The 18386-nt window shown below is 41.5% G+C and overlaps 1 protein-coding gene across 11 annotated transcripts in view; it reads right to left on the reverse strand.

Annotated features, from left to right (window-relative positions):
* The window catches only part of ADCYAP1R1 (ADCYAP receptor type I), a 149751-nt gene that overhangs the window by 80702 nt on the left and 50663 nt on the right, over nt 1-18386 (reverse strand). For all 11 annotated transcript variants that reach the window (XM_038128749.1, XM_038128748.1, XM_038128747.1 and 8 more), the window contains one exon: nt 6364-6469. In XM_038128749.1, coding sequence (XP_037984677.1) covers nt 6364-6469 — 106 coding nt within the window. The remainder of the gene's footprint in view (nt 1-6363; nt 6470-18386) is intronic.

Below are 18386 nucleotides of genomic sequence, written 5' to 3' on the forward strand. Positions count from 1 at the left end.
TTTGCCTCCCCAGGCAGAGCATCTAGGAAAATACAGCCGGGCTGTGTATTAAAGAGGGATGAGAAAGAAACATTCTGAAGGCTTTTCCAAGAAATCTGGTGGTTCATCCATTTGAGGTTTGTCCTGTCTGCACCCATGTCTAGCAAAAAACCTTTCCTTAAATTATTCCAGGGCAGTTTGACTGTGACACCTTTCTTTCCCCTTGCTAAGGTGATCCTGAACTTTTCCGGTGGCAATGCCCTTCCAGGCTTTCAGCCTCACTGATGTGACTGAATTCACATTATGTCAGCATCAACCATTTTAGCTTCAGCTGCTCCATTTGAGGAAAAGATTCTTTATGGAGCCAGAAGCTTGGTTTATGCCTGGAAAATGAAGATTTTGGTCATTGTAACCAACAGAATTTATTCAATCCAACTTCAGACCTCCACAATGATTGTGTTAATAGGCAAAGCAGAAAAATGGGCATTTATCATACAACCTTCTCAGCAGAAGGTGGATGCAAAAATAGGGCAAGTGTAAGTTCTGTGAGTATTTGTGTCAGGGAGTTCCAAGTTCTGATTTTGACCTCTTGGCTATAAATGCAGTTTCAATATCTAGCACTGAAAAAGATCTTTATAAACCCATTTTGAGGTGACATGAATTCCTCCACTCTATTAGATGAACAAACTTGTAGAATCCTAGAATGGTTTGGGTTGGAAGGGACCCTTAAGTTCCTGCAGTTCCCACCCCCTGTCATGGGGACACCTTCCACTGTCCCAAACTGCTCAAATCCCCATCCAAACTGGCCTTGGACACCTCCAGGGATCCAGGGGCAGCCACAGCTTCTCTGGGCACTCTGTGCCAGGGCCCCAGCACCCTCACAGGGAACAATTTCTTCCCTATATTTAATCTAAATCTCCCCTTTTTCACTTTAAACCATTCCCCTTTTCCCAAAAACATCGAAAAAGTGTGATGAATAAAGTCAGAGAAATTCAGCAAAGAGTTAAAGAATGAATCAATGTTTGGAACACAGAGACAAGTGAAGCACTTTTCCTTGCATTTGCCTGAGAAAAAGCAAAGTTTGATCACAGCTTGGGTCCCAAAGGGTGTACAGGAGACTTGTTCAGACAAAGACTCTACAGAATGGATACCAGAAATAAGCACAGACCCCCTGTCTGTCATCACATGCCCCTGGCTTCTCTCTTGAAATTCTTCCTTGTTCCTACCAGCTCTAATATGAATTTAGTTATGAATTTAAAGACACTTTATGCAGTGTCACATGGATAAATCCACCAGTGCCCAAAAAAAATCATCTTTGACCAAGGAGAGATGTATCCATAGAGATCAAAGCTGTCTAGGTCTGTACTCTACTTTAAATGGAGCCATGGAGAAAACTTCCAGGTGTAGAGACAGTTTCTTATCTATGCCCTTCCAACTCTAGGAATTCATTAGCTTGGATTCAATCCTGGTCCTGTTGTTCTTGGGCACAGCTGCCGCAGCAAGGGAGACACAGTGAAGTAATGTCTTCCCAGTGGTGCCAGGGGAAATAACAGCAGATAATTCAAAGGCTCTGAGAGGGCTGATGAGACACTCAATAAAAAATGTGAAACTGAAAAAAACCTGCTCCATCATCTTCATGGGATGGAAACATAATTCAAAATTTCTCCTTGCATCACCACACTGCATCCTAATTACCATCTCCTACCTCCTGGTGCCCTTACCAGTTTCTTTCCTGTTGATTTATAGGGTAACTTTTAACAAGAATCCAACATGATTCCTTGCAGGAATCATCACATCCCTTCAAATCCTTATTTCCTTTCAATTCTTTGACATGCCTGGGAATGTTGCTTCCTCTCTACATTTTTTCAGAGGAAGGACAGGAGGAGTGGGACTGAAAAACAACAGATAATGGATTTCTGAAGTTAAAGATTGATGTGACAGTGAGTCATGAGCCATGTAATCACCAATAGGGCCTCATCACTTCTTCTATTCAAATTCTTGTGCTGAGTTCACTTTTGGCACACCTTGGCTCATTCCAGGTTGGAGCATTTCAGGCACTTTGAACACTAAATTGTCAACACAAATCTGCAAATCACTCAAGGAACTCTCCCACCATTTGAGAGGGAGCAACACTCGAGGGACAAGTCTGGAATATCTGGTTCCAACAGTGGAAAGCAAGACAGGGAACAGGCTGGGAAATGTATTTCATGCCAATCTATGGTTCTCCATTTCATCACCAGGGTTCTTTCTATCACAAATCAGATTTTTTGGGGGTAATCCAGACCCCCAGCATGATCTAGTCAATATAACAAAGACAGAAGCTAAAGGTCAAATGTACTCACCTAAATGTGATTATTTAGAGCTGACATGGTCACCCTTTATTCCATGTGTCCAGAGAGAAAAAAATTAGACATCATCTAATCTCTGCTGAGGATGAAATAAATTATGTCTCAGGCTCTGCTTGGTAGACATCCAGAGCTACAAACTGAGGAAGGTGACTTGCTCATTGGTAGTGCAGATGCAATTGCAGGTATCAATATCTAATTAGATAAAACTCCTGCTAAATGCACCTAACCCAGGAAACTGCCATTAATATCTGAGCAAATCCTGTGTCAGTCTTTCCTAGCCCCAGGGTTGGGAACAGGTCAGAAGAGTCTGGATGGGAGAAACAGAAATAAAAAAGGATGCATGTGGATCAGCAGTGAGATTTATCAATTCTGATCTGGCAGAAAACACCTGGAGGGATGGTGAGAGCCAGAAGAGGGTCCAGCACAAAGTGGGGCAGCTCCACAGTAGGACAGAGTTGAAAACTCAAACAAAGGAAATTGGAAACAGTGATGTAAGAAATAGCCTGGCACCACTGCCTGGGGAAGTTGAGTATGAAGTAATCAGTGCTCTCCTTCCTCTCTTGTCTGCCTTTGGCTTTCATTACTCCCCTTTATCAGTTTAATTCCTCCTCCAGAGCAAGGGAGTCAGATTCTGGGTCCTGCTGAGATTTCATTTCCTTCAAATTCTCTTTTCCATTCAGGCTGTTAGTGATGACTGAACGGGAATGGACACACAGGGTCAGCACATGCCCCCTGTTTCTTCTCATATAAAGTTTCCTAAAGAATTTAAAGCATTTAAGAGGAAGAATCTATCATAAAACTAATGGAAAAAAAAATTAACCAAACAGAAAATCTCAAGGCAATCATTGCCTCTGAAGCATTAAAGGCATGGCCCAGCAGCAGAAGGAGAGAAAACTGCTGTGAAGAATAAAGAAATAATGAGCAGAACATCTGGGCATGGGAGGTGGAGTGGGAGAGAAAGGAGGAAACATCAGAAACCCCATTTGGTCGATGTTTGTGTTCACTGAACACAGCAAGGGGGTAAAGCAAAGGCAGCCGAGCTGAATTCTTGCAAAATGGAGGAACCAGAAGTTGCTGCTCCTCTCCTGCCCCTCAAGGATGGGGCTTCCCATGCAGAGAGCTACCAACACAGAAAACAAGGTCCCTAAAGAGCAGAGAACCTCCTTTACCATTGGCACATTTTGCACCATGTGGGCACCTTGGAGAAGCACCCTAACATTTTATAATATTGTTCTAGGTACTGTAGAAATACAGAATACAGAGACTGCTCCTGTCCCAGACCCTCTTTGTGTCACCTGCCATAAAAGGTGGATTTTGCTTTTAAGTCCCAGTAACTTGACCGTGTTCACAAGCCCCTACAGACTTCCTAAAAGTTCATGATCCCATTTCAGACCTTGCAGCCCCACTGAGGAGAAATAAATTCTGAAAAATTTTACATATTGAATTTTTCTATGGTAAATTTCATGCAGGAATAGTCAAAGAGGTAATTGTGTGCTTCTCCTCTGAATAAACAGAATTTTATTCACCAGTCAGGAGGGATTTCTTCTTTCAGCTGTTTCTGATAAGCAAGGGAGTTATTCCCTATCTTTCTCTTTCTTTGAAAGAAACAAGCTGATAACATTTCTCCACTGTCATCATTAGTCAGTCTTAGTGCTGAATGTAAAAAAATTACATGGGACAATTTTCATTTTTCCCAAATAAAAATAGTTTGTGTGCAGCAGGAGAAATTCAAGAGGAAATCTACAACCTGCACTTATGACTGCTCAAATTCTGGAGAGTTACTGCATCTCCAGGGAGTGTCGTGGTGAAACATCTCCCACAAATTCAACCAGCAAGGAGGCGATAGAATTTTGTTGATAACCTTTGACTAAGGAGATCAAGCTTTGTTGAGAATGAGAGAGGCAGGATCTGGCTTGAAGTAAGCATCATGAAATAATGAAAGGTGAGTCTCGAGGTCAGGACTTAGAGTGAAATGATGTAGTCCCAGAGGTGAAATGAAATAAATTTAAAACACGTCAACAAAAAACTAAAAAAAAATATTAATATGCAGAGGAAAAGGCCAGCAGGAATGAAAGTGCTTTCAAACAAGAAATACACCAAAATCCTTCATTGGAAGATTCATCTCTTGGAGGGGATATGTTTTTTTTTACTCTAAGCCCCATCAGCTGTGGAAGTCGTTGCCACAGGATGTGGGGAACAACTAAATGATGCTCAATGAGCCTGGGAAAATCTTCCCAGTGATTCAGCCTGCAAATACTGGAGGAGCAGAATAGGGAGCAGCTGGGTTCTGCTCGGAGTGAGAGCCTGAAAGGATCCAGTCCCTTCCTGCCTGAGTGGGTGATACAATTTCATCACATTGAGATGCAAAAGCCTTTCCCAATGGCTCTGGGCTTCCTCCATCTCTGAGCTGTGTCCTTTCCATTTGGAACAGGCAGGAGGAGGAGTTCAGTGTGAATAGTCCCCAGCTGTCAGGGTTATTCTGGATTTGGGTGATAAAGAAATAAAAGCTGGCTGGTGAAATGGTCTCTTCTCACCTGGGGAGTTATATGAACTCCTGAATCCAAACAATAGCCATTGCATAAGGCAGAAGGAATAGGTCTCATGATCAGCTTCTGGCACCATTCTGGGGGTAGGAGGCAAGAAACAGGCTTTTTTCCCCTTTTTCCTTGCTCACGCTACTTCTGGATTAGGGAAAAATTGGGAAGCTCTTCTGTAAAGCACAAAGAGGGTCTCAAAAACACATCCCTGGGGGTGGAATGAACTGCCTGAGGTACACTGAGCTTTCCTCACTTCCACCCAAACCCACAGTTCCTCTGCCCCGAGCTGGGCAGGAGAACAGAAATGAATTTATGCAGGAGATGAATAGCAGGACCCTGATGGAAACCCCCCTCTCAGACGGAAATACTCCCAGCAGCTAAAATGCAGGAATGGGCTGCTTTAGAGGACACTGATAACACAGACACCTACATTCTGACCTCCTGTGCTTCTGAACTAAAACGTGCTGCAAGAAAAAGGGGAGACAAAGCTCCCCTCTTTTATCACACACTGTTGTTTTGATTTTTTTAAGATTTTCTAATCCTTCTGATGTTTACATTCTTGTAACAAACTTTCTCACACACTTTCTGTACATAACCTATTGTTTTGCATTCTTTTATGAAAAAAGAAAAAATTTAATAAACTGTTGGTTTGTCCAGTGTCATTGGAGAGGGGGCACTTTCACACTCCAATCCACTGTCACTTTTAGAGATCTATAAATGTTAAAGTCAAAAAGTAAACTTCCCTTTTTACCTTAAAAACAACAGGGTAATTACATCGTGTTATTTCGTCCCCTGTAATAACAACACACAATGTGTTTTATCAGCTTTTCTCTGCGGTTTTATCAATTCCAGTCACAGCAGAAGCAGTTTGGACAGGACTCAGTAAATGGACCCTGATTTCCAATTAGTTTCTTTGTCATTCTTTGCCCTTCTCTCCTTGGTGCTGGCCACAGGCAGCTCCTGCTGCAGTCAGGAGGAAATAGGACAGGATATTAAACTATAAATTTCTTTGCCTCAGTTTCTTATCTCAGCAAAAGCACGAGTATCCTTCATCAAGATTACAGACACCACAAGGATAATCCCTGCAAAGGGCCTCAGATCATGGGAGAGATACCCAAATTATTGCTGAGATGAGGAAGGAAAACAAGCTGCTGCTCCAGAGCAGCACTTTGTGTCACATCCTGTCCCCAAAGCATCCAACCATGCTTTCTTTTTAATTTAGTCTTTTTTTTTTTTAATTAATATTAGTTTTGCAGACATATTAGAACCTTAAATAAAGAAACAAATTCCTGACCTCTGATAATAACCAGGAGTGGTTCTTATGCACCCCCATCGATTGAATTTCTGTTTTTAATTTCCCCAAGCTCATTCAGCAGCAGTGATGCTCCTCTCACCACGAAGTGTTTGCTTCGGCAGGGCTGAAAACCCTTCCAGGCATCCCAGGAAATGGTGAAAACCACTTAAAATTGTCAGCTCAACGTGCAGGGTGTGAGACTCACCCGGGGAAGAGTCATTGAGAGGGTTCAGGGCCGTCGCCCTCCGGATCTTCTCCAGACAAGTCTCTTGCTCCTTTTTAATGATGCAGTTGGAATGGGTTGCTGCAACCTAAAATATGGGGGGAAATGAGAAAAGAAAAGCAATTACAATAATGAAACAGTTAGTGAGGTGATCAGGAAGTGTCAGTCAGTTTTAAGAACCCATTGCAAGAAAAAATAATAAAAGAAGAAAGAAAAATACAATTTAAAGTTGAGAAAAAATGGTAACAAACTTCATTTTCTTTCCCTTTTTCCTTCTTTACTTTTACTCCTTTTTTTTTTCCTAGCAGTCTAAGGCCTAATTCAGTAATTAAAATTCTCATAAATTATTTGGGGGTTTTATATTGTTCTCCCTGTCAAAATGTGATTTCTAAAGGTTTGTTTTATTTTATTGAATTCCTTCTTCACATAAAGCTGAACAAGGGTGTCTCTAAATGCAAAAATAATTTCAAGAAGATTTAGGAATAAATTTCAGCTTGGTTTTATCTTCCACTAGTTTCTTATAAGTCTTTGCACAATTCACTAAAATCTCTCTGGAATCTAAAACAAATTAAAAGCTGTTTCTCTTATTCTGTCACCCTGTTCATTCCTCAGTGTAACCTTTGTTTATTTCCAGATAATTCAAGGCAAATTCTTTTGCCAAAAATAATACAATATCAAATAAACCAGGCTGACTTAATCAAAATATTTTCTTTCTTTTTTTTCTGTTTTATATCTTTAACTCTCTAGAACAGCCAAATACAAGAAAAAAGTAAAGGGGAAAAAATAGGGAATAAAAAATTAGTTTATGAGAGGAACATTGCAGCCAACTCAATCCAGGCAATCCCAAAGCAGCAACAAAATAAGGATGTGCCCCACTTCTGGAAATCAGTACAGGATTTCATTCCTATAGCAGACAGTGGCCAGGGAATGTCAATTAAAGGAGAATAAAACCTCAGATTTCATGAGATCATTTTATAGGGACAAAGCTGAGGTTCAAATCCCATCCAATGAAAAGCACCATGAAAATCAGTGCCCTGGCTGAAGGTGATTTGTTGGATTAAGCCCTTTTCTGACCCAGAGCTGGGGCAACTGAGAGGTGTTTTAAAAACTTTTATTCTATTCTCTGTCTCATGTGAAGGGTGAGACAATGCAGATGTTAGAATTCACACCATCACAATTAGAATTACAACTTCCAAATTAATATATTTTTTAAAAGACTTTTACCATAAATACGTTCTCACAAGAATTACTAATACTCTACAACAAAAACGAGACTTTCTAATTATAAACAAAGACAGTAATAAAATTCCTAGACTTTCAATTTTTTCAACTGTCATCTCAACAAATTATAATGAAGAGCTGCTAACTTCAGCTTTTACTTGCAATACTTCAATAATAATTCAACCAAAATCAACAATAACTATTACTATTGCATTACCAATAAATATAAATAAACACGTTATATACCAAAAAATACCTTGTAAAAACTTTAACCCAATACCCAATGTCCTTTAGATAAAACCTATCAGCAATGAACAACCAAAGCTAACATATATTCTAACACATCTTAGTGAAACAATTCATATTGCAAGTATACTAAACACAAAAACAAACATCACTGTGATTTCTCAAACAATAAGGATTTAGTAACACACATAAATACTCTCAAAAAAATTTTAAAAAACTACCTTATATTTACAAAATAAATTCATAATTACTGTTAGAAATCCCCCCAAAGACCCCAACAAGCATCCATCCCTTCATAATACAATAACCCATCACAATATTGAAAAAAAAAGTATTATCCCTATAGAAAACAAAAATCAAAGTGAATTTTTAATTAAAAGCTATAATAACTGTGGTTCACTGAAGCACTTCTGTTATTTTATTTCCCATCCCATTTCCTTCACTCTTGACAATGGAAAACCACAGAGGAAGTGGTGTGGGACCTGCTTCCCCTTATCTGCTAAGCAGGGACAAGCAAACAGCGACAGAAACCCCCAAATTTAATCTGCTCTGGGTTCTTTTGGAGCCCCATCTGCACAGTTCAGCTTTCCTTCCCTCACATCCCGGGGAATGGAGTGAACAGGGTGGATCAGGGCTGCACCACCCAACAAAACCCAAGAGCAAATCCCATAGTGAAATCCTTTCAGCAGCTGAAGTAACTTATAAAAAATAGGGAGATAAACTTCTGCACAGGCAGACAGTGACAGTGTGGAAACCCAGGGCACTGGGAATATTTCTCTGTCTGCTCTGGGGTGCCCTGACCCCCAGGGCAGCACTGACTCTGACCCTCATCCATGGAGAAAGTTTCCCAGACTTCAAGATAGACTGGAACCCACTAAAGTGTGAAATAGATTATAGAGAGTAGTGTAGGTGAATCACTGGGTGAGAAATTTAAGTTTTTGGGATTTTTAGTATGTTGTAGATGAAAGCAAGATGGAGGGCACAGGGTGTCCTCCTGGGTTTCTTCTTCATGCTTCTTCTTCCTCCTTCTCCATGGGTTTGGGTGGCATTTTGTAATGGGGCAGAAAAGTCCACATTGCTCTGTGGGATCAGTTCTTGGGTTAAAAGGGAAAAGAATCCAGGTGTCAGTTCTTAATTGGATAGTTTAGTCTGAAAAGGCCTTGGAACAAGAGATTGTTGGGCATTTTGTGCCTTCTAATGAAAAGCTGCCAAACTCACAGTAGTGAGACTGTTTTACTGATAAGAAATAATAAACATGTAAGTCCAAACATGAAACTACCATCTCAAGTGCTTTCAATCCAGACCCAGAGAAACTAACATCTGGAACTACCACATGACAGGAAAAGAGGAATGGTTTTAAAAAAAAAGAGGGAGATTCACATCAACATTTAGGAAAAAATTGTTCCCTGTGATGGTGGGAACCTGGAACAGGTGCCCAGAGAAGCTGTGGCTGCCCCTGGATCCCTGGAAGTGTCCAAGGCCAGGTTGGATGGGGCTTGGAGCAAGCTGGGATAGTGGAAGGTGTCCCTGCCCATGGCAGGGGTGGAATGAGACTTATCTGCAAGGTCCTTTCTAACCCACACCATTCAGTGACTCTGTAATAATCCATTTTGGTGGTGCTTGTGTTGTGCTTTTGTTTGTGTGATGATGCTCTGAACCATCTGCACACTTTTTTTTTTTTTTTTTGGTAAATGTTAAAAGCCACCACTGCTATTTCAAGGACAGAGAGGGTTTCCTGATGAACTCTCCTGGAAAGCTTTCCTCACCATTTGTAGGAACTCATAATGCTGCACAGTTTCATCATCTCCAAGACCCCAGTAATAAATTTCAGCTTTTTTCCCCCCAGGGGACACACCAGCCACAACCATATTAGATTTGTTTGTCTTCAAAACAAACACAGTTCTGTTTTAAGGGCTCCCAAGTGCCTGGAAAAGATAAACTGTCACAGATCTCCAGGATCTCCCAAGAACATAAGGGCTTTTGCTACATCATCCCCTAAGCATCCCCAAAGACAGAGAAAATTGCATTGGCTGACAGTCAAGTTCTTAGAATATATTTTTAAAAAGATAAAAGGGAAATAGCAAGAAAAACAGAGTTCTGCTGTTAGTGCAGGTTCACTCTCCACAGTTGCCCAGGTCGGAGAGGAGTGTCCAGGCCTTGTCTCAACACACAAATGTGTCAGTTTCTATGCAGTTCACCAGGTACAGATTACAAAAACTGTCATTTAGTAATAATATTGTAGTAATAATAATAATAATAATAATAATAATAATAATAATAATAATAATAATGCATTGTCTATGCAAACAAGATGTGACTAAACAAAAGGAAATATTCCTTCACACACTTCCTGTTAACTTGTAGATCTCTTCAGCTTGAAAGTGTGGATGATAAATGTCACACATAGATGCATATATTTATCCAAAGTCCATTAAAGGATGGAGGCTAAAGACACCAGAACAGGTTTTTCCAGGTTATTCCAGGCTGCCCCTGGATCCCTGGAAGTGCCCAAGGCCAGGCTGGACAGGGCTTGGAGCAACCTGGGATGGTGGAAGGCGTCCCTGCCATGAGAGGGGTGGAATTGGATGAGCTTTAAGGTCCCTTCCAACCCAAACCATTCTATGATTCCACTCTAGCATATTAAGAAACCCACCATGCCCCTGTTCTCAGACACATTTGATAAGAAAATTTCATTTCAATCTACAGTGAAAAGACAAAAGAGTGTTATTTATCCTTACTTTCTTTTGGTATCTTCTTTTCTAGAGGTGTATCAAAGCCAGGACATGATTGATTGTAAAGAAAGCCAAAGGTTAAAAGCTCGGACTTTTCTGTTCTCCTTGCAGACTGGCACATCTAGTCAGAGGTCTCTGACTAAAGTGAATGATTAAATTTAGTCAAATGATCAAATTTAATCAACTGTATCCCAATAAGTCTGGCTTAGGAGGCTCAGGTGTGGACAGAGAGAGCACCAGAGCCATGTGCTTCGCCTGTCCCTGCAGCTTTCCTCCAGCTTTCACTGTTGCCACAATATTCTGATGTGACTTCCCATCACCATCTTCATGCCATTTCATAGCACTTCATCAACAGATTAAAAAAAAAAAAAATAAAATTGGGGAATGTGGAAACCGAAACAGAAAGCAAAGAAAAGGAAGAAACATCAACCTCAGTGTCAGAGGAGAGAAGAGCTCCTGTCATCTCTGCTTACAAGCAATACCATATCTGGGAAAATCAAAAGGGCCTGAGTTGTTCATAACAAAAGAACAAAAGGCATGACTATTGCTGCTTTAACTGAAGGGATAGGATCACAAAAAAAAACAATGTATTGCTCAGATGAACATCGGTCTCAGAGGCTGTGAGATTTGAGAGGAGCAAGCAGTGGCCATAGCTCAGAGTAGTCATAATTTCTTTGTTACATGACAATATAGAACTTTCTAACCCAATGGACAGTTGCCACAAAGTTTATTTTGCTTTTCTAACCCATCACCTTTACTTAATTTCAATGCACTACAGATACTTTCATCCAATGGGCTTCTGTCACATTTGTACACATCAGCTTCTATTACAACCTCTAAACTCTCAGCTTACTCCATACAACCACATTACTACATTATAAACCCTTCACCATCTTATCAACACAGTTTTTAACTTACTTAAGTCATATTGTTACTTTCAACTATAGAAACATATGTTTATGATTTGCCTGCTTAATGTCTGTGTACTGTATTTTTACATAAATCCAAGCTTCTCCCAAGGCTGCAAACCAAACCCTCCCGTGTCTGTGGAAGTTTCTGTTTTTCCATTTCCCACAAAAAGGTTTGTCTGTTGAATGCAGAGATGCTTTAATGTTATCACATTTTCCTGAAAGGATCCAGGGGTTTGATGTTCCGCCATTGACCATGGAGTGGCAGAACCATTAATCTGCCAAGTCAGGCTTCGGCAAGTGAAGGAAGAGCCTGATTCCAATGGCAGTGCAAGCCTGAACTCCAGGCCTTGTGATCCCATTTCTTCTGCCTCGAGGACATTTGCAATTTCCTGTGCTCAGCAGAGACAGCCTGGTCTCAGTTTCCCAGAAGAGCTCAGTGATATGTGCAGTTAAAGAGTGTTTTGACACAGACCAGAAAAAATCAAGAATCCAAGTCGATAGTGCATGAAATTCACAGGTCTTTGAAAAATTCATTACTCTCAATGAACTGAAATTTCTGACTCACACCAGTTTAGAGAATGTGTATATTCGTTTAGATACAGAGACAGTAAAAGACAGTCAGTACCTGTTTGGTTCTGAGAGAGCACAAGAAGCTGACAGGACATACAGAGGTACAACAATTTCAGAGCTTTCATTTCCCTTATCTGGTTTTTATTAAGGTGCCCACCACAAATATACTCTGGTATGTGCTTTGTGCAAATTCCAGTACCTAACTCTTTGCTGTTCCCTTGAAATTATGGCAAAATTAAAAACAATCATGTTATATTATAACTTATGTATTTACAATAAATTTTGTAGATATAATTATGTTTTTCATATATATTTATGTAATATAAATTTGGTCTATATAATTTTATATACACACCAACCATGCGGAACAGTCCAGCCAAAAAACCTGAACTGTCTTTGACTACATTCAGTTATTCACAAAACACCATTTTGCTCATTTTGCTTATTTGACCCGACGGCCTCAGGTCAATGCAGTGTTCTCTTGGGGATCAGAGTCTGTCAGCACAGAAAGCCCAAAATCCTCAGCAACCAGGTCTTTGACTACCCTCAGTTATTCACAAACTCCATTTTGCTCATTTTGCTCTCAGTAAAAATATTCATAACTGCCATAAATCTTGATTTCTCTACATGAGTTTACTCAGAAGTGAGATGTCCCCAGCATTCCTGAGAACCTTCAGGACCAGAAAATCTGGTTTGAAATCCTAGTAATGATGTGATGGTGAGATGGGGATTCACTTGGCATTCCTATAAAGACCAGATCAAACATGGCAATTCAGTACCATTGGCTGTTCTTTCCTCTTCTGCATTTTTGTGTTGTCTGTAAAGTCCTGATTTTTTTTTTTTTTTTAAATAAATGGAAACATTTCTACTCCATTCAGGATATGCCATTTCAGGCACTGTGACAATGAGAGGGGTAACAAGAGGACAGATAAGAATCAAAAACAACAACAGCAAATCTTCATTAAATCCTTCATGGCCGTGGTTTTACATCAACACAAAGATGAATTAGAGTGTGATTCAACTTTTGCCTAAGTGTTGTTCCTAAAATAATGCAAGAGAGGAGTTTGATCCACAAGGTAGATGAGATCACTCACTTCAAGCTGAATTACACACATTTTACTAATTCTATAATGACTTCCAGTATTGAAAAGTTAGCTTCAAAAATGATAAATTGTTCTGTGAGTATTGCCAAAAGAGGCTCACTTTGTCATGGAAACAACACCGTTGAGTCCCTGTTCCCACCAAGCAATGATTCAACTGGTCACACCAGGGCCAAGACTTGCAAAAGGCTCTGTTAAAAATAGAGGAGTTTGGGAAGGAGCTCTGACTGCCTGGATTTTTTTTCCAGAACTGGTTTGCATCATTGCTGGCCCCCACAACACTGGCTTGGCAGTCCAACAAGTTGTTGTCCCCAGAAATGTCTGAGTTTTGCCACTTGACTGCATTTTTTGCCTTCCTGTGCAAATGTGGGAATCCATAAAATCAGAGGGTTTGGGGAAAGTGGTAAAAGACAGGCCTCAGAGACAGCAGAACTGTGATTTGAGCTATGTAGTAACTATAAAACTGGTCAGCAGAAAAATTATGTAAGAAGTAGAAAAGTAAGGACATACAGAACAATGGTCTGTGTATTAATGCTTGTCTAGAATAACCCCCTAAGCTGCAGAAAAGTCTATCTAGCAAGATATTAGGAAGTTCTAAGCTTAATAATGAGCTCTGAGCATTGTGTTTGAAGGCTCACAAGCAGGTATTGTATTTGAAATAAGCAAGCACTGCTTTAACCAAAGGTACCTGTGCTTATAGTGGTTGGATGGAACTACCATCAATGTGCTTTTGCTTTGTGTGACTGGTCAAACAACTTTTAAAGTCAGTTACAACATTAAGTTCTTGGTCTGCTGCCTGGGATGTGAGCTGCTGGCATCTTCCCATTGTCATAGCCATGTAATGAGACTGATGCTGGAAAATCAAACAGCTCAAGGCCCGTTCCTCAGCAGTCCCGTCCCGTTGGTGATTTGTACACAGCCCCTGGACAGTGATGTGCAATTAGCATCCAAACTCCTGTGATTTCAGAACACTTCACACTGAGTGAAAGGGTGAAGCCATTGGGAGCTCCTTCAGTCCCAGCCACAAATGTACAATCTGCAGCAGAGCTTGGACACCACGCTTCAAACAGACAGTGCAGGGGAAAGAAAATACCCACCAGCAGAGCATGCTGCCAGGAAAAGGCATCGATCCCTTTCCAAGTGGCTGATGGAAATTTAAGATCTGGGTACCTTCTGACACTCCTGGAGAGATGCACATCCCACTGCAGGTTAGAGAACAGCAGCAGCACAATCAACAGCTCCCTTCTCTCAGTGGATGCCTTCTGAAGTGAATGCTGGACAAAAGAGGTGTTACACAACATGGAGTAGAACTATTTTTGAGTTTGCTTGAACTGGATTTTTGTATATCATAGAATTATGGGATGGCTTGGGTTGGGAGGGACCTTAGAGATATATTCCCGATTTTCCTGTCTTGGGCAGAAACACCTTCCACTGTTCCAGGCTGCACCACCCCCTTCCAACCTGATCTTGGACACTTCCAGGGATCATGGGGCAGCCACAGCTTCTCTGGACACCCTGTGCCAGGGCCTCCCCACCCTCAAAGGGAACAATTCCTTCTGAATATCCAATCTAAACCTGCTCCCTTTCAGTTTGAAGCCATTTCTCTTTGTCCTGTCACCGCATGTTCTTGTAACTAACCTCTCTATATCTTTTTGCAAGCTCCTTTATCTTGGAAATCAGCTGTAAATCCCCTCTTTGAGTATTGTGAAGCATTCCCAGGATAGCTGAGGCCTTCCATGGGAAGTGTCGTCTTGGATTAAACCATTAAACCCTTTCCCCTATCTCTCATAGCAGGTGATGCTTCTCAAAGCCTTGTACTGGCAGGATGAACCACTTGCTGGAAAAGTGATTAAAAATCCTGCTAGACATAATGTGCTTGAGATGAAACTAAGGGTTTAATAGCCCTTCTGATTGCTGATTTTATATTTCATAAAAATGGCTTTCTCCAGCAATTCCTGGGAATTTCTTCTCCAAAGATAAAATTCTCAAGCACAATTCCCAATGGCACAGTTTGGATCTTTCCTTCATTCCTCAGAGGCCAACATCAGCCTGAAAAGCTGATAACCTCCTGCCACCACTACAATTCTGACTTATTTTTCAAATTGTTCAAAAGAAAGGGAATTTAAGTGCTCAAATCAGGGTCTACTCCCTTAGAAAACTTTATGGGAAGATTCTCACTGCTTTGAGAGCTTTTAGCACGGAGCAAGATTGGGTTGCATGGCCTCACTGCAGAATATCAGGGCTGCAGGACTTGCAAATATCACTGACAATCTCTTCCAAGGACATTTTCCAGCTCCTGACACAGGTTGTGACACGGCAGAGCTGTTGGCAAGAGAACAGCCCAGTGTGAATCCAGAGTTTGGCCAAGTCTCTGTCATAGCAAGAGATTTCCTGGATGGGGGTTACAAGCAAGTCATGCATATGTAAATTGCTGGAATTTGTGGTTGACAAAGGAGGAAAAATAATGAGTTGGTTTTTTTTTTCCTCTGTGGTTCTACTACTCCAGCCTCAGGTAACCATTTCAGATTTAGCACAGAAGTTCAGATTAATCAATTAACAAAAATGACTGGAGTGGAAGCTGGAGGGTGGGATCTGTGTTTTTTAACACATTGTGCCCAGCTGAGAAGTGAGGATTTCTATCAGCATAAATCTGGGATGAGATGTTCAGATTCAGCTGAACACCTGAAACGAGGGAGCTGAAATAGAAACACTTTAATTGCTGAGCAATCTGGGACGCACTGTTCATATAATCTGTGGGTCTGGAAGAGTAAACCTGTAGGTGACAAAAATGTTGATTTTTCAGCTCCCAGATTTTCTCTGTTAGATCAATCTGCTGTCTTGGCAAAAATACTGGTTACTCTGAACCCTGAAATTGCCACACAAGCTCTGAATAGGGGGTTCCAGGTGATCCTTAAGAAGGTCCTGGACCATCATTTTTACAGCTGTATTTTCTGTCAGCAACAGCAACAGACTGAGAGGCATCTTGTCTCCTATTTTCTCCAGAGGATTTTCAGGAAAAGGACACCTTTTTCACTCTTTAGGCAGCACTGGCAATACAGGAATGTCCCCTTTTTAAAGCAGGGCCTGTATCAGCTGCCAGAGCAACCCAAGATCAATGGGATATAAAAGATAACCTACAGCTTTACCCTTCTCTTCCTGGTCTACAGATTTTATGTTCAAAGCTTCAGTCTCTCCTATTCTTTGCCTTCACCCAGGCATCCCTGTCTCTGGTGGCTTTCTCTGAATGATGCCAGCTATCACATGTGCCTTCCAGGGAGAACCATGGAAGCACAGGATACTTCAGGTTGGAGGGGACCTCCAGAAGAATCCAGCTCAACCTTCCACTGGAAGCAGGGGCAGCAATGGAAATAGTTAATTCTAATTAACCAATATAGGGTTAATTGGGCTTTTTCCACCTGCATTTTGGAAAACTCTGGAGAATTTTTGAAGACTGCACAACCTTGGAAGAGCTTACTCCAGTGCTCACTTTTTCTCAGAGTAAAAAGGATTTTCTCCAATGCAAGTCTCCCTTGTTTCAGGTTACACCAACATTCTGTTGCTCTCCTGCCACAAATCACGATGAGAACCCTGGCTCTTTCCTCCTGATGCTCTCCTCATAAACACCACAAGGCTGCTACAAGGTTGGCCCCTAATTTTCTCTCCTTCCACTGGGCAAAAAAGCCAAATTTCCTCATCCTCTCCTCACAGGCAATCTCAGTGTCCTTCCTTTGAACTTGCTACAGTTTACTAAGGTGTTTTATGTATTGAGGAGCCTAAAACTGGATATAATATTCCACAAATAGTAGATCTAGATGAGATATTAGAAAGAAATTCTCTCCTGTGAGGGTGGGGAGGCCGTGGCACAGGGTGCCCAGAGAATCTGTGGCTGCCCCTGGAACCCTGGAATTGTCTAAGGTGAGGTTGGACAGGGCTTGGAGCAACCTGGGATAGTGGAAGGTGTTCCTGATCTTCCAGTTCCTCTCCAACCCAAACCATTCTGTGATTCTATGATGTACAAGTGATCCATCAAGTGCTGAGTAGATGGAAATAAACATTTCCTTGTATCTACTGCCTTTGCTCTTAATCCAGCCCAGGACACTGTTGGCCTTCTCTGCTTTCCTCAGGACCCGTGCAAAATGTGCAGACTCAAGGCCCCCAAAAATCCTTGAACCTTTTTTTCACACTGCAAAGAACTCTTGGGGACTTTCACTGAGGGAATCTGTGCTGACATCAGGGCTCTCTCACTGCGGGGATGTTGGGAAACAGAGAAGCTTTCAGGAGCTCTGCAGCTGTCGTGCCGCTGGATGCCGCGTTCATTTGCAAAGCAAGCTCTTGTCATTAATTGTTATTATTTGCCCATTTATACTTCACTGCATTTAAACAAAACCCTGAAGAGAAAAGGTCCCTGGCAGGAAATTTGTTTTGTAGAAGCTCCCAGCAAGTTCAGTGGAGCCCCATCTGAGTCACACTTGGAACAGGGATGCGTCGATGAACAGCTACGGGAGGCTGCAGAAACACTTTCTACACACACATACCCTGCCCAGGGGAGGAAGCTTTAATTAATCTGCTAATTAAATTAAAGCTATTTGCCCTCAGCTAGCACACACGTTCTTCCCTTTCTCTCCTCCATGCAGGCAGCCCAGTGACTGCCTCGTGCAGCAGCTCTTACTCCAATATCCCCAAAGGGGATCCGGGAATGGGGAGACCACTGGAGAAGGAAGGCAAAAAGCTCATTACAGCAGTGGTAATTGGGAGTGCTTGAGTTTATTCTCAACTTCCTTCTTTCCCCTTTCAGTGCTCAGAGAGATTGGGCTGGGTATTGTGCTGAAGTGGAGGATGAAAAACAAATCACTTCACAACTGAAAAAACCCCAAAGGAATCAAATCTTTGTACAAAAGGTTGTGCTTAGAGTTGTGTTCTCAGCCAGCCTTTCTTTCTCCTTCTTGTTTCTGGAAGGTTTCATCACTATTTTGCTGTAAAAACTCAAGGAGGGGATTAAAGTACATTTTTCTGAAGAAAAGAAGGAAGCAGGCTGAGTGGGGTGACAGAGCACCAGCGTGGAGCTCAGCTAAAGTGACCAGAAAGGAAAAGATGGGGCAGCCACAGCTTCTCTGGGCACCCTGTGCCAGGGTCCCACCACCCTCACAGGGAAGAATTTCTTCCTAATATCCCATCTAACCCTGCCCTCTGGCAGTTTGAAGCCATTCCCCCTTGTTCTGTCACTA

Source organism: Motacilla alba, chromosome 2 (assembly GCF_015832195.1).
Source record: "Motacilla alba alba isolate MOTALB_02 chromosome 2, Motacilla_alba_V1.0_pri, whole genome shotgun sequence".
NCBI classification, from domain to species: domain Eukaryota; kingdom Metazoa; phylum Chordata; class Aves; order Passeriformes; family Motacillidae; genus Motacilla; species Motacilla alba.